The sequence below is a fragment of the Vombatus ursinus genome, unplaced genomic scaffold, assembly GCF_900497805.2.
Source record: "Vombatus ursinus unplaced genomic scaffold, bare-nosed wombat genome assembly UNPS02014181.1, whole genome shotgun sequence".
In the NCBI taxonomy this organism is placed as follows: domain Eukaryota; kingdom Metazoa; phylum Chordata; class Mammalia; order Diprotodontia; family Vombatidae; genus Vombatus; species Vombatus ursinus.
The window spans coordinates 627,003-644,020 of record NW_020953959.1 but is presented as its reverse complement, the minus strand read 5'-3'; the positions used below and the strand labels follow the sequence as shown (position 1 = coordinate 644,020).

General features: G+C 41.1%; 1 protein-coding gene across 2 annotated transcripts in view; it reads left to right on the top strand.

Annotated features, from left to right (window-relative positions):
• The window catches only part of ST3GAL5 (ST3 beta-galactoside alpha-2,3-sialyltransferase 5), a 64,683-nt gene that overhangs the window by 14,735 nt on the left and 32,930 nt on the right, over positions 1 to 17,018 (top strand). For both annotated transcript variants that reach the window (XM_027860444.1, XM_027860443.1), the window contains exon 2: positions 8,671 to 8,791. In XM_027860444.1, the coding sequence (XP_027716245.1) occupies positions 8,729 to 8,791 (63 nt within the window). In that variant the 5' untranslated portion in view covers positions 8,671 to 8,728. The remainder of the gene's footprint in view (positions 1 to 8,670; positions 8,792 to 17,018) is intronic.

Sequence of the window (17,018 nt, the reverse complement as noted above, 5' to 3'; positions counted from 1 at the left end):
AAGATTAAGGCCATTCCATAAAAACTTTCCTTATCTTATATTCCTGGGATGTTATCTCCCACTATCTTTTTTTCCCCTGCAGTCTCCAAGGATGGGGTGGCCCTTCTTGCCAAGTGAAACACTGCTGTTATGCTGTTAATCCAATTGACCCCACCCTTCTCTGGGTCTTCCTCTCTTTTCTTTCTATGTCCCCTCATTTGATGATCCCTGCATCAGTTCTAATGGATTCACTTCATTATATTTACTGTCATAATTTTCGGACCATTTATTCAGTCCTAATCTCTCATCCTGAATTACCAGATGCTTATTGGACATTTTAAACTGGATGCCCTATAATCACCCTCAAACTGAACATATAATTCACTGTCTTTCCCCCAAACCCTTTCCTCTTTTGGACTTCCCATATCATTGTCAAGGAACTCACCATACCTCTTCCCATCACCGGGGTTCATAACATCAGTGTCATCTTTGACTCTTCTCTCTCTGTTACCCTATAGCTCAACCAGATGTTAAATCTGGTCATTACTTTCTCTGTCACATTTCTTACACATATGCCTTCATCACCTCTCACCTGAACTATTGCAGTGGTCTTCTGAATGGGCTCCCTAATTCTATCCCAGTTCCAAACCATCCTCTATGAGCTGCCGAGGTGATTTTCCTAAAACAGAAGTCTCCCTTTCTCCCTCCCCCACCAATAAACTCCAGTGACTCCCTGTTACCTCCAACATTAAATATGGAGTCAATTGTTTGGCCTTTAATGTTCTTCACAGCCTGACTCTTTCTTACCTTTTCAAGCTTCATACATCATATTCCCCTCCATGAATTCTAGGATTTAGCCATGTTGACCCTCTTGCTTTTCCATTTCCCATTTCCTTGCCTTCCCAATGGCTATTTCTAATGCCTCACATGTTCTTCTGTCCATTTTCTAACTCTTACGATCTAAGACAACTCAAACACCAACTATTCCATGAGCTTTCTTTTTTTGTTTATTTTTAATGGTTTGGAGGAGGCATAATGCCTTATTACTTGGTTTTTATTTTGAACTTTACCAAAAAAAGAGCATTTCTGTATACACAGCAGAACATAAAAGGGCATTGTATGGGAAACTGTGAATATTCACAATACTTGTTTTAAAAAAAAAAAGGATCTAAGAATTCCACATGTTATTTTGAAAACTGTAGTTTGCTGATGTTACCTTCTGTGCATTTAAAAAATGGCTTTCAAATAAAACAAACAAACAAACAAAAAGGGGCAGCTAGGTGGCGCAGTGGATAGAGCACTGGCCCTGGATTCAGGAGGACCTAAGTTCAAATCTGGCCATAACACTTAACTAACTGTGTGACCCTGGGCAAGTCACTTAACCCCATTGCCTAACCCCCCCCCCAAACAATGAAAAAAAACAAACAAAAAAAATGGCTTTCTTTTTTGTCATCACCATTGCTAACTCAAATCCACCCCTCCCCGATTAGAGAGAGAACCCTTTAAAACAAGTATGCATAGTCAAGAAAAATAAATCCACATAATTGCTTTGTCCAAATGTATGCCTCTTTCAGTACCTTGAGCCCATCACCATTCTGTTAGAAGGTAGGTAATGTGTTTCATCATACACCATTGTTTGTTTAGCCATTCCACAATGGATGGGCACTTACTTTGTTTCTATTTCTTCTAATTCTGTTTTCTCCCTTTTCATTTCCTCTTCAGGATCAGAAAGTTTGTTTTGCTTGTGGCTACCCTTTCCCCTGTGATTATCCTTCCTCTTAACTACCCCCCACCCATCCCCACCCCATTTCTTATGTGTTTTCCTGTTGAGTTTGATGTGTTTTTGCAACTCTGTGTGTGTGTGTGTGTTCAGCCCTCCTTTGTCCATTTCAGATAGGGGTTGGGATCATCTCTCACACCTTATTCTATGTTTGTATACTCTTCTCATGCACCCCATTTATGAGAAAAAGCAAGTTCTACCCTCTGCTTCCTTCTGTCTAGTCCTGTCTTCCTCCTTTTACTTTCCCTTCTCTTTCTTCTCTTTAAATCCTCAAAACTAATCAACTTAATCCACCCCTAGGTCGTCTGTTTTCCATATTTAACCCCCGCAATATCCTTTGGATACATTGAGGTTCAGAGGACACGTGGGTTCTTCCCCCCCTATCAAAATGTTAGTACTAGGTCATCATACAGCTTCTTCCTAAACAAATTAACGTTTTTAGGTTTCTTGGAACTCTTGGGCTTGTATTTCTTACATTTCCTCACTCCCTATTCAGGCTCTGAGCTTTTTGTAAGAAATGATGAAAATTTCTCTACTTTTGAGGCAGCTACATGGCTCTGGAGATAGAGTGCTGGGCCCAGAGTCAGGAGGACCAGAGTTTAAATTGAGCCTCAGATACTTGATAGCTGTGTGACCCTGGGCAAGTCACTTAATTCTGCCTGCCTCAGTTTCTCATCTGTCAAATGAGGTGGAGAAGGAAACGGCAAAACTACTCCAGTATCTTTGTCAAGAAAACTGCAAATGGGGTCAGGAAGAGTCGTATGAACAACAATAACCTCTATTCTATTGAAGTGATACTTCTTCCCCTGGGGAATTAGAGTAAGCTTTTCAGGGCAAATTCTTCTGGATTGTAAGCCTGTATCTTTTGCCTCTTGGAATATTATTTTCTAAGATCAGCTTTGGTTTTTTTTTGTTTGTTTGTTTGTTTTAGAAGTTGCCAGATCTTGTGTGATCCTGATTCTGGTTCCTTGCTACTTAAATTGATTGGCCATCTTTCTTTTTTTTTTTTTTTCCCTTTGACCTGGAAGCTCTGGATTTTGGTTAGGACATTTCTATGACCTTTTCTTTTTGGGATTCCTTTCGGGAAGTGATTGGTGGACACCATTTTTGCCCTGGCTCTAATAGACCTGGGTGGTTTTTATTTATGATTTTAGTGTCCAAACTCCTTTTTTATTATAGTTTTCAGGGGGTCTATGATTCTTAAATTTCCTCTTTCACTAATTTTCCTAGTCAGTTGTTTTTGATATAGGATTTCTGATATTTTCTTCTACTTTTTTCAATCTTTTCAATATATCCTAATATTTCTTCCTCCCACGGAAGCATTAATTTATGTCTGATTAGTACAACTTTCAAAGATTCCATTTCTTGGGTGAAGTTTACTTGTTTCTATTCTAAACTGTTTATTCTTCTTTTAATTCTTTCTACCAAAGGCCTTTTTTTCCATTTTAAGAATTTCTTGCTTCATTTTTTTTTTAGGTGTTCATGTTGTTCTTGTGGAAAATCCATTTTTTCCTTTGAGTCTCTGGTTCCAGTTGTTATGGAGTTTCTTACTTCTTTTTGTTGTAATCTCTCGATTTGCTGTAGTTTTTGAAAGGTATTATATTCTTTGATTTACTTATCATTTTAGCTTTAGTTCCTGCATTGGAACTTTGTGCCAGACCCAGGCTCCTCCCCCTGTTGTACATTTGCAGGGCATGGTCAGTCCTACTTGGTTTTGGTTTGGATCCCCAGGGTTTCAGTGCTGACCTCCACCTCTCAAAGTTAGTACTTACCTATCTTTGAGGTTCAGAGTCCTGGATCCTTGGGACCATTTTTGGTATCATGGGACAGAATGGTAGGGACCCTGGCATCCCTAGACCTGGTCTGAGCACTATCATTATACTCTGGCCATTCTTGCTCCCATCTAAGGTTCCCACCCTGGAGTCTTCTGACTTTCCTGGAGCTTTTCCAGAGGAGCCTCCACTCTTAATGCCTTCAGACACAAAGTCTTGCCCGTGTGACCTTGACCCTTCTTGAATCCTGCTGAAAGGCTGCTGGTTTGTTTGCCTTCTTTGGCACAAGTTTTGCTAGGGCTCCCTTTCCTACTGGGGCTTCTGCCTAACTTTTTGTGCAGTTGTGGGGTGGAAGAAATCACTAGTTTTCTCACAGCATTTCTTGATCAATATTCAGGCTGGTATAGATTTTAGGTTTTGATGGGCTGCCTCTGGTCAGGCCGCCATCTTGGCTGGAAGTCCCAGGAAACCTTTCTTGTGAGCTGCTGGTGACATCCCTTCCAGAGTGACCATCCATCCTCTCTGTATTGACCTTGTATGTTCTGATTTACGTATCTTGACTTCCTTTAAGATGTGAGTTCCTGTGGAGCAGAGACTTGTGATTTTTTGTGTTTGTACTGCCGGTGCTCAGCTTGGTGCCTGGTGTGTAGAAAATACTTAAACTCTTGTTGACTGATTGGTGACAATCCAGTGAGGTAGCCAGAGTGGTTTTTTATCTTCATTTCACATGTTTGGTTTTTATTTCTTGAACATCTAAACACCAATTATTTCCCTGAATGGGAATTAGAAATATGTTCCTGGAGTACTATGAAAGCCGAGGGAATGTATTGACACTCATTCTGACATAGGTATTATTTCCCTTATCTGTTCTCCTGGCTTCAATTCACAAAGAAAATAAATACACACACATACATACACACGCACAGACACACCTGTGTGACCCTGGGCAAATCAACTCTCCCATGTCTCAGTTTCCTCATCTGCAGGGTGGGGAGGTTGCACTTAATGGCGACCGAGGCCCCTCTTAGCTTTAAATTGATCATCTTTGATCCTTTCAAGGGGAAAATGACAGGAGTTTCACTTGCCATCTTTCTGCTTCCCTCACCCCCCCCCCCACACTTTCTACTGTTCCCTGACCCCTTAGATTAGTAGTTTCCAACCTATAGGAACTGAAGAGTTCATTTAAGGGATCCATCTCATTAAATTACTCAGAACAAGAAATAATAATAATGATGATGATGATGATGGTAATAATATCTAACATCTAACACTTAGATAATGCTAAGTCTGTATTAGGAACTGTGCTGAGCTGAAGCATATCTTCTGTAGGTTGAATACGTAATGTCTCACAGCTATATTACTGTTTTAAAATTTATGTAAGTCTACAGTGATTAATAAAATATCAAATAACTTAAGCATTGTAGCTTTTTTTTTTTTTTTGCCATTACCTATTCTCAGCCAGCAGATAGCTTGTGGTTCAACTACCTGCTCTGGAGAAGGTGAGTCCATGACATTTTTTAAGAGGGTTTTCCTACTTGGAAGGGAGCCACAGTCTTAGGATCTTTAAAGGGGATGGTTAAGGAGTATTATTGGGGAATATTCAGATGTGCCTGTTTGTTAGGGGTAGGGGAGTATGACAGTCGTACTTGAGATTAACCAGTTTCATAAGTTATAAAAGTTCTTGCAATAAAGCTTGGTCTTCAGCTCCAACCACATATGGCCTACTCTTCTTTGTTTCCTTTTTCTTTTTTAACTAATGTCTTGGCATGGCTTTGATATCTACTGGTTTCTGTTGCCATGGATTTGGCTTCTAGAATTTATTTCTCTGGCCCATAATTATGTGGTATGAGAATTTGGCTTAGTCAAGGATTTTCCTTATACCTTTTACAAACTTAGTCATCTTGGGATGCATTATTCTTAATTTCTTTTTTAAAAACAATTTTATTGACATCTCTTTTATGACCATTATTTCCAAATAGACCCATCCTCCCCCACACACAGACATAAATGGAGCAATCTCTCATAACAAAGAATAAAAAGAAAGAGAGAAAAAAACAGGTCAGCCAGACTACCTAACCAAGCCTGATAATATATGTACTGTTCCCTATCCATAGTCATATCAGAATAACTTGATTTCCTTTTTTTGACATGATAACTAAACTAGTAAATGAGAGGAATTTGATGATAATACAGTCAGATGGATTTAGATGGCTGGATTCAGAGTCATCATTAATGTCATTGTGGCAAGAAGTTTCCAGTGGAGAACTCCAGGCATCTGTACCTGGCTTTGTGCTGCTTAATATTTTCATTGATGTCGTAGATAAAGGCATAGATGGTAGGCTTATCACATTTCAGGTGGTACAAAACGGGGAGAGATAGCTAACAGGGTGGATGATAGATTCAGGATCCAAATGGACCTTGACATGCTAGAGTATTAGACTGCATCTAATAAAATTAAATCCAGTAGGTACAAAAGAATCATCTCCACAAGTAGAAGATGGGGGAGGCATGGAGATCCAACTGTTGCTCTGCAAAGGATCTGGGGGTTTTCGTGTACTGCCATCTCAATAGGAATTAGCAGTGTGGTGTCACAGTGATACCAGGCTGCATTGGGGGCATTATACTAGGAACAAGTCGATGATAATTCCACTGCATTCTGCCCTTGTCCTACCTCAGTTCTGGGCACCATGGCTTGGACAGTGTCTAGAAAGGGCAGCCCGGATGGTGAAGACCTTGAGTTCGTGCCATGAGCATCAGTTGAAAGAACCGAGCACGTTTAGCCTGGGAAAAAGAAGAGTTGGGAGGACAGGGGTCAAGAACAGGGAGGCATGATGGCTATATTCAAGTATCTGAATGGCTTTCATGTGGGCAAGGGCTGGGAATGGCTCTGTTTGGCCCAGAACCGGAAGTGATGGGTAGAAATTGTAAAGAGGCCATGTTCAGCTGGGCATCAAAGAAAACTTCCCGCTGAGGAGATCTGTCCCGAGGAAATGGCTCGCCTCAAGAAGCCGCTCTCTCCCCTCTGGGGGTGTTCGCTGAGAGTCTTAGCAGCTCCTTGTGGAGGGTGCTGTGGTGGCGGAGAGGGCTGCTGAGGGATGCTGCCTCTGCAGAGCAGGAAAGACGCTCCCTGTCTGTTTTTCTAGCCTTGCTCACTGTCATCGAATAGGATTTAGTTCATTATTGTTCTCCTTTCTTTTTATGTTGTTTTTGTGTAGGTTGTTTTTCTGGTTTTTCCTTTCAGCCTTAAGTTTCAAATCAACCGACGTTTATTACAGACCTTCCATGAGCAAGGCACTGGGACTGCTGAGACACATGTGAAAGGGTCTCTGCCGTCCTAAAGAGGAGAGGGGATACAGTGTATGCATGTGATTACAGGCTACGGATGAGGAGAAAGCGCCCATGGCTGAGGGGGCATCAGGGACCCATGATGATAAGGATTCTGAGGAGGACAATGAGTAAGGAAAGATCATTGTCCAGACATGAAGGGTAGAGAGATAGATAAAGTATGTATTTAGTAAGTGCTAGCTACGTACCAGGCTGGATTTGTACTTGGGGCTTCCTGGCTCAGGTCCAAGTCTCTACCCACGAAGGCACCCACCTGCCTTTGTTAGGCAAAATAGTAAACTTGCTTAGGTAAGGACAAGGCACAAAGGACTAAATCCAAGTATCCTAAAGCTTATTGTTGTCTCTAACTAGCTTGACCTGAGCCTAAGGGAATAGCCTTGGGCCCTTTTTCTGGCCTGGGAGAACAATGGAGCCTTTGCTCAGAATAACAGCATTCACTTTGGGTTCTACATCTGAATGCTACCCAGAGGGAGGAGGGGCTGAGGATGAGAGTGGGAGAGAACTCAGACAGGGGTGTGTGTGTGTGTGTGTGTGTGTGTGTGTGTGTGTGTGTGTGTGTGTGTGTGTGTGTGTGTGAGAGAGAGACAGAGAGAGAAAGAGAGAGAGATTCACAAGGATTCCATTAGATATGGCTTCAGTTTACCAGTGTATCTTACACACACACACACACACATTCTCTGGCCAAGCAATATCATTCTGTTATATTCTCAGAGGAAGGTTTGCACTTGGAGCTAAAAAATTCTATGTGTCATGACCTATATCACATTGCATGCCATCTTGGGGAGGGGGAGAGGAAGGAGGGAGAAAAAAATTTGGAACTCAAAATCTTATAAAAGTGAATGTTGAAAAAAAATAAGACATATTAAAAAAAAGTTTCCATGTCAGATCCGTCCATCTAAACATTATTAACAGAGATATAGAGCCTCAAATGAAGCATTTTAATAAATGAAGTTTAGTCAGTGCTGCCACAATGGATGAGGAAACTGAAGCTTTGAATGATGTGTGCAGGGTCCCATAGCTACTAAGAATCTGAGGTGAGATTCAGATCCCCACATGTTCCTGATGCCAAGGCTAGCACCATTTCCAATATACTATTGTGTTGTCTCTTGTGGGGAAATGGTGGGGGGAGGTATTATTGAGCCTAGAGATGAAAAGACCTGCCAGTAACTTTGATAGGATGGAGCGAGCTCTGGGATTGGGGACCTACTATCCCGAACCAGGAACCCCTCCTGCCCCCGGTGCCTCAATGCCCTTGTCTATAAACTGAAAGCATTGAACCAGCTGGCTTTCTGAGGTTCCTTTTTTGCGCTTGATGAGAATGTTTGTAACTTCACTGAGGACAAACTGGGAAGGAATGAGCCAAGACTCGAGTGAAAGGACTTTATTTTCTCCTTCAATCCTTTGCATGCTTCCTCAGAAGGGCTTGGGAAAGGACACTGGACTGGACATGCTGTAGATCTTTGGGAGGGTGGCCTATGAGTATGGGATAGAAATCTTTCCGCCCGATAGTCTGCTCCCACCTGTGCTCGGCACATTTATGCCTAAGAGGGGCTGTTTCACACTTAGGGTTTCTACTTTGAGGCAGAAATTGTGCCATTTATAAAGGGGTGGTTACCAAATAAACCTGTTTAGTTGAAATAAATATTCTGAGAATACCTTGGATGTGAAGCATGATGTTGCTTGTTGCCTGAGTAAATTAACATCTTTTTCCCTCCCCTTCCTCCCTCTTTTCTTTCTTCTAGCTCCCTTCCATTTTCTCTGTTTTTCATTCCCTTCTTTTCTGTCTATTAACAGCAATGCCAGATGAGTATGACTATATGAAACTGAAGAGTGATTGCCCTTCTTCCGTGCCATGGTATGCCCAACCTTCAAAAAAGATGAGAAGACCCAGCCTGTTATTAAAAGACATTCTCAAGTAAGTCAGTTTATCAGAGGAATTCTGAAAAAGATTAGAAAAATCATTCTGTGTAATTTTGAATGTTAAATACCATGAATTTTGATAGTAATTAATTTTGATAACTGGTTTCTAATAAGACATGTATTATCAGAAATTCAAGTATTCATAGAAGTCAATCAGGGTGCTTTGCTTTAATTTACTTACAAAGCTAATAAGGAAAGTAAGCATTTTATATGATTGAAATTGAATTGTGAAAACTGGCCTTTTCCTCCATTCTCCCTTCTCCATTTCCCCCCCCCCCTCCTGTCCTCCCCCTCCCTTTCCCTTCCCTCATCTCAGCTCCCCTTTTACTTAATCTACCAAAGAATAATATTAATGTAATCAGTCCATCAGCTACATGCTGTCCAGCCTCCCACTCCTACCCTCTTAGCACTTCTCTCAGGACCTCAACAGTCTCCCGTATAGGGCTGCATCAAAATCTGAGATGTCTGCTGCTTCTCATACTGCAGAGAGTGTCCACAGCAGCAGTGCTTAGGGGGCAACATGCTCCATTGGCCCAAGCCTTATCGTGACCCCCACGGGACCCTGGAAACTGTTCTGATCATATGCTTGCCCAAGGATTTACAGTTGAGCATAAAGTGACCTATGTGACATATGTTAACATATGATGCCATTAGTGAAGCTTATCCCCGTCATACTTAAAGATCGGTTCTTTTTAAAAAAAAAAAAAGGAAAGAAAGAAAGAAAAGAAAAGAAAGGCCTACTTGATGCTTTTTTGTTTCCTATAGAACTGTTACTTCTCAATGATTTTCTTCATCCTTTATTGTAACAAAGAATTCCAACAAATCAAAACAAATGAACACATCAGCTTTGTCTGTCTTGGTCTTCATTTGGTAGCTATAGACCACCATCTATCTGCCTGGAAGAAGGAGGCCCACTTTGCTATCAGTCCTCTGAGGTCAAGCTTGGGCACTACATTGATCCAAGTTCTAGTGTTTTCATGATCATTTCCTTTACATTCTTGTGGTCACTTTTCAGATTGTTCATTCTGCATCAGTTTATACAACCCTTTCCAAGGTTTTCTAAAAGCTTCTTATTGTTTCTTATGACACAATATCCTGTTATGTGCACCTTCTAATTATTAGCCCCTCTTCAGAATCAAGGTTGCCAGATTAACCTAAATGGGCTAGGAAGTTGAGTTGCCACTTAACAGTACCTCCAAGGTGCAGGCATTCTCTCCATGAAGTTAGCTTGAAATTCATTTACAACTTGTAGACTGTGCAGAATGATCATTGAATCTAACATCCTATCCCTTAATTAATAAAATGGAATTTGATGAAAACACATTTTGAATTTCCCCCAGGAAATCCACACCATTGATCAAATTTCATAAATTCAGTCAACACATCCATGGAACCTGGCTTGAAATGAAGAAAATGATTTTTTAAAAATTAATTTATTTTTAGTTTTCAACATTCACTTCCATAGAATTTTAAGTTTTAAGTTTTCTCTCCCTTCCTCTCCTCCTCCCTCCCCAAGATGGCGCACAATCTGATATAGGCTGTACTTGTACATTCATATTAAACATTTTCACATTAGTCATGATGTAAAGAAGAATTAGAACTGATGGGAGGAACCACGAGAAAGAAGAAACAAAACAACACAAGGAAAGGAGAGCAAATAGTCTGCTTCCATACGGATTCAGACTCCAAAGTTCTTTCTCTGGATGTGGATAGCATTTTCCATCATGAGTGTTTTGAAGTTGTCTTAGATCCTTGCATTGCTGAGAAGAAGTAAGTCTATCAAGGTTGATCATCACACAGTGTGACTGTTACTGTGTACAATGTTCTCCTGGTTCTGCTCATTTCACTCAGCATCAGTCCATACAAGTCTTTCCAGGTTTTTCTGAAGTTCACTTGTCATTTTCTTACAGCACAATAGTATTCCATTACATTTACATATCACAACTTGTTCAACCATTCCCCAGTTGATGGGCATCCCCTCAATTTCCAGTTCTTTGCCACCATAGGAAGAACTGCTATAGGTATTTTTGTATGTGTGAGTCCTTTTCCCATTTGTATGATCTCTTTGGGATATAGCCCTGGAAGTGCTATTGCTGGGTCAAAGGGTATGCACAGCCTTAAACCCTTTGGGACAGTGATGAAATTGATTTAAACAGACATTAAACTTTTGGAATTTGAGGGATTACTGTTGTGGAAAACAAGAACATCGAATTAGGTAATCTCTGGGATCCCTCCTTCATTCTCTTCTCCAATTTTTCCTTCTCTTTTCCTTTGCATGGATTATCCTCCATGCCTAGAGTGCCCTTTTTTCCCACCTTTCTCAGTTTCTTTGAATCTCTAGCCTCCTTCTAGGCTCAGCTCGGGTATTTGCTACCGCCTCTGAGAAGCCCTTTTCACAATCAGATTACACCGACAATGGTATGTAAAATGGATTGGAGCAGAGAGGCTAGCTCAGAGGTCATGTGTTACCTGTTTGACCTTGGGCAAATACTTCACCTCTGTGAGCCTCAGTTTCCTCATTTGTAAAATGAGGGGGTTGGATTCACTGACCTCAGAGATTTTTTCCAGCTTCAACTCTGTGGTCCTTCAAGACAGACATGAGAAATACAAGCAAATCAAAGGATGGGCTCGCCTAATTATAGAGGAGCTGTTTACTCATAAATGTTGTCTATTAATTGGGCTTGATAGATCCTAGTGTTTAATTGTTCAATAAAGAAGCCATGGTATTAGGTCATCCTTGCCTCACTGGGCACTGCCCAGTGTCTCTAGTTGTGCTATATATAGACCCACCTACCAGGAGGCCTTTAGAAAATAAATAATTCTACTTGGGGGTGGGGGTGGGGGTGGATTGGGGTTTTTCTGATCTGAGTAGGATATCGACACTATAAACTTTTAGCCATTCATGGTAACAGTAGTCTCCCTTCAGCCGAGCAAATATGAAAAAGCAGCATATTTGGCAGGAAATAGAAAATGGTCCTTGAACAACTGTGGCAGTTTCACCATGGTTAGCAGAGTCAGCTGGGTGTTTATCTCTGTCCACTCATCTCCTTCTATCATCTTTTTTTCTTTTTTTTCCTTTTCTTTTCTTTCTGACTTCATCCTCCCTCCTGTTTTGCCCTTCTCGCCAATACTTACGGAAGGTGTAGCTTACAGAGCCCCAGCTTCTAAGCAGCTTCTATTTACAAATAGTTATTCCAGTTAGGGATTTACTTCTCTCTCTACTAAAGGCTCTCTCTTCACTATGTCTGGGGTTACTGGCACTTCAGTGTGACCCCTCCTGTGTGTAACAGCCTACCTCTCTTCTTCTGCCACTGCTGTCGTCACTAAACCTTACTTAATGCTTCTTGGGACCCCTGTGAATTGTACTTCAGATGCTATGACTGTTACAGATTTAGGGGGTTGGGGAAAGAAGATTGGAGAAAGTACAACTCCAAGTGACTAGGTCCTGATTTATAACTTCCCCTATATTTCTCCATGGAAACAAAGTTATAAATTAAAAGAAAAAAACCATTTATTAAGTATGTATTATGTGCAAAGCTTTATGCTAAACGTTAAGGCTACAAACACAAAGTGAAACTGTCCCAGAACTCAGGGAGCTTACAGTCTCCTAGGGAAGGAGGGCCATAGCGATAAGGACACAACATAGACAGATAAAATTAAGGTAACTTGAGAAGGTAGCAAGACAGCAGTAACAGCTGAGGAATGAGGTGATATTAGCACGTTACTATAGCTCAGTTACACAAAGACTTGAGTATAACCCCAGAACTTGCCTGGGGACTTATCACACCCACAAACACACACATACATTTTTAATAACACTATTTCTATGGAAAATTGCTTACAATCTTCCACTGTCTGTCTTTTTAAATGAGTTTATCTTCTAAGCTACCATTGTTGGCTTTCATATCTGTTATTGACCAGCATTTGTCGGCTGAGATAGTTTCTGGGCTCTTTTTTGGGGTCATTATTTCACAGTGGTGATAGCTTGTGATGTTCCTTTATCCATTTCCCTTTTTTTTTGGTACCATTAGCTTATTAAATTAGGGCAATGTGGAACTTTTGTGATTGCATGCCCTGTCTTTTTATCTTGATCATTTCTTCCATTTTGATGTTGATTTTGACTTTTGCTATAGAGACATCATGGAGAAAAGGGCTCTGGTTTGGGAGTCAGGGGTCCTGAATTTGAATTCTGGCTCCCTACTTATCACCTGTGTGACTTTGGACAAGTTATTTAACTTTTTAGAGCCTTGGTTTCCTGTTCTGTAAAATGGGAGGGCTGGAATAACTGGTTTCTAATGTCCTTTTCAACTCTAGATTCACACTATAACTTGATGGTCTATCTGCAGGCAGATGACCTATTCTGAAATAACAGCCACATCTCTAAGCACTCATATCTGATGTTTGGGGTTAGTCACGTGCACTGCTTTCCCACTCTTTTTGGAAGAGAGTATTCTTGAAACACTGACATGAAGCGAGGGGGTCATCTACAATCCTTCGGCCTCTTTTTTTCCTTAATCCTAAACCAGATTATTTTCCCAGCTATTTTTGACTGTCCTCTTAGAGGCCCATCTTTCTAGCACAGTCACTGGGTTTTAAGTGGTTTTTTTTACTTGGTTTGAAGGTTCTCAGTGGGATTTTTCTATATCGTTATCATCTTTAGCAGCTCTTGACATGTAAATAGTTATTTTCATAGAGAATTTCTTGGGGAAGGGCTGATGTTCATTATAATCACCGCACATCAAGAAAGCTGAATGTCCAATGAAGATATTTCAGTTTCATTAGGGGAAAGGGAGTAAGTACTGGGCTGGTGACTTCATCTTCTCTGAAATGTCTTAGAGTTACCCAGAACACAGAGAGGTGGAGCTTCGTGCCCACGGTTGCACTGGCAGTACAGTGCAGGTCTTTCTAACTCTGAAGCAAGGGACATCCACTATGCTGTGACTTCTTAGTTCAATTAAAAGAGCAGTACTTCAGCACCTGACATTCGCAAAGCACTATTTCTTTATTTCTCTTGAGTCCATGATAAAATCAACATCCCCGGCTCCTTTATTTCTCCCACAAGCCTATGAGCCATCTTCCCATTTTGTGGTAGCTGCCTCCTATCTTCTGGCTTCACTTAGATTCAGAATGACAACATTCACGTAGTGCATTTCCTCCAGTTGATCTCATTCATGTGATAAAGTTCTCATAAGAGATAGAGCCGGTTTGTAGACAGTATGAACTGTGATTCTTAGGATTCCCTGCCCCATTTTCGGCCACTCTCCCACTATTCTTACAGAAATGGGAGGTGGCCAACATAGGACTGAGGGTGGCTTTTAATTTTTCTTTCTTTTGAAGGTTGCTGTGGCCAAAGAATTCATCACCTGGTGGCCAACTGGTTATGAACCTCTCTACTTTTCAGTTTTGTTGGTTCTCAAATAGCTGATATAGTCTGTCACTGGAACCATCCTGGAAGCCTTTCCCGCTAGGTGGAATCTGCCAGAGCTTGTACTCCTCTAAACAGCCATTGAGAACCAAGGGTCACCTTCACCCTGTGACAAAGCATTGGGCTAGGACTTTGGAGATGACTTTCCAATAGGTGTTTTTTTTTTCTTAACACCAACATTACCTTGATGATTCATTGACTGAATCATAGAACACCACAGTCACTGAAGAGTCAAGATGATGGATTGTCCACATGACAGTGGAGAGATTTAGGCTAAAGCATATTAGCAGTGGTGACTTGTACACAAGAAGGAGCATAAACAATTTAATCCAGTAGATGTATGATTCAAGGGGCAGCTAGGTGGCTCAGTGGGTAGAGCACTGGCCCTGAAGTCAGGAGGACCTGAGTTCAAATCCAGCCTCAGACCAAACACTTGACCCTTACTAGCTGTGTGACCCTGGGCAAGTCACTTAACCCCAACTGCCTAACCAAAAAAAAAAAAAAAAGAGATGTACGATTCAGTTCACCGAACATTCATTAAGCCCATGTTCTGTGCAAAGATCTGCATGTGGTTAGAACAAGACATGACCTACTCATTCATGTGCGGTACAGGCTCTAGCAAAAGGTCTTTAACCTGGGATTGGTGAACCGACTTGTTTGTTTTTAATAATTTAATAATTATTTCGATGTAATTGATTCCCAGTGTAATCCTGTGCATTTTATTTTATGCATTTAAAAGCATTCTGAGAAGGGGACACAAAAAAGTTAACCCCTGCTGACTTTCAACTCCACTTGCACTGGTAGATTGGATTGCCAGAGGGAGGCTAGAGGGGTGGGGCGTGTCTTTCTAATGCTATTGCCTGCAAGCTTCCATCAGTAAACTGATGTTGATTGTCAGTTGTTAACCAATTAGGCAGCTACCCATAGCTTTTAGAAAGGAATGTTTACTAAGGCAGAATATATAAGCAGGGTTGATATAACAACATCCCTCCCTCCTTAACTAGGGACACCCTCTCACCACAAGCACATTCAGAGTTCAGAAGAAAGTGGGCTCATGCTTGGATAGCACATTGGAAAAGAGGTACCTCATACTTCCTGGTTTCTGGAAGTCCTGTTCTCCTTCCATAGGGTCCAGAGTCCAAAAGATACCTTTCCTCAATATGTCTAATTTGTCCTTAGCTGCTGATACAGGCCCCGCCATCAGCCATCCCTGTTCCAGATATGCTGCTCCTGGTCAGCATCTTTTAAACTTGTGCAGTTCACAGGACTGGGAGTGGGGATGGGATGAGAAGGAAACAGAGGTTCTCTGTCTTCCTCCTGACTCCAGAGTGATGCCCTCTCAAGGGCTTGGTCCAGATTGTTTTCGCCATGGGATGGCCTGCAATTGGAATTCTTGGGTTCCATATTGGATTGCTGTTTTATCATCCTGGACCCACTGGGCATGTCTGAATCGCTTCAAACAATCCCAATACATGTGCTATGTAGAATCATTTTATTTCATCCGATGACTTTTATTCTTTCCAAATTCATTATGGACTTAGTTTAATGCCTTTAATTGACTGATTCCATGGAGATGATCTCACCTGGTAAAAGTAGCAAGACTTGATAGTCTTGTTGGTAACTTTAGTTAGTTTGGGATGATTGATTCAGTTGGGTATCAAGAGTGAAGGCTAACTTCTGGATAGTGTTAGGGCTGCCTCGGTACCCACTGAAGGGTAAGCATTCTTGAGGAAGACCTCAATTATGTTAGGTGCACCCAACGTAAGTTGTAAAAGTTGTAAAAAGTTGTAAAAGATGAGGAAATTTGCAATCACCGTAGAATCTTGTCCCATAACCAGTGAGTCAGTAAGCATTTATTAAGTGCCGGTGATGTGCTGAGCCCTAGAACACCACAAAGAGAGGCAGAAGACAGTTCCTGCCCTTGAGGAGCTTACAGTCTAAGGGGAAGACAACATGCAGATGACTCATTACAACCAGGCTATATGCAGGATGAGTAGGAAATAATCAACAGAGGGAAAGCGCTAGAATCTGTGGGGGGCATTAAAGCCTCAATTTTCCTCAAATTTTCTCTGGGATTACTCAGATCATCTTGTCAGCTTTCTCTACTAGATGTTAAAACCACCTTCCGTGGTTACCATTTAAGATTCTTATTTAAGATACTTGTGCCCTGTGGTCTTTACTATTCTCCTAAATCAACTTATGAGACAATTAGCCTTGACATTTATTTATGAACTCCCTACCCAGGGACCCAGGGACCCAGGGAACAAAATTTGAGGAATGCTAATATAGAAAGCTTAAAAGTTTCATACACCTATGCCTCAGGTTCCCTATCTGTAAGATGAGGGGATTAGATGAGGAGATTGAACTTAATGGCTTCCAAGACCACTTCCAGCCCAAATCTATGATTCATGTAAGTCATTCTTGGGACCTTTTCAGAGGGCCTGCCAGAGCTTCCATTTTATTGATAAAGCCTTTGAAAAGCCCAGGGCCACCTCCATGCTATAACGTGGCATCATGGTAGAACTTTTTTAGATTATACATGTTTATGTGTGTACAACACAGATATAACTTAATCTATACAGATTTAATTTGTGGAGGTAAGAAAGAAATACTTTACCAGCTATTGCACAGTGGTAGTTATAGATTGGATCCTTTAGTATGGTGCTATATATAAGAAAGATGTGGGAAAATGGTAAAGGGATTCAAGAAGAGCCTTAAAATGATGAGAGTTACAAGAAAAGAATTCACGACCCAGGATGTATATAGTGTGGTCAGTTCATTGAAAAGCACTCTAATA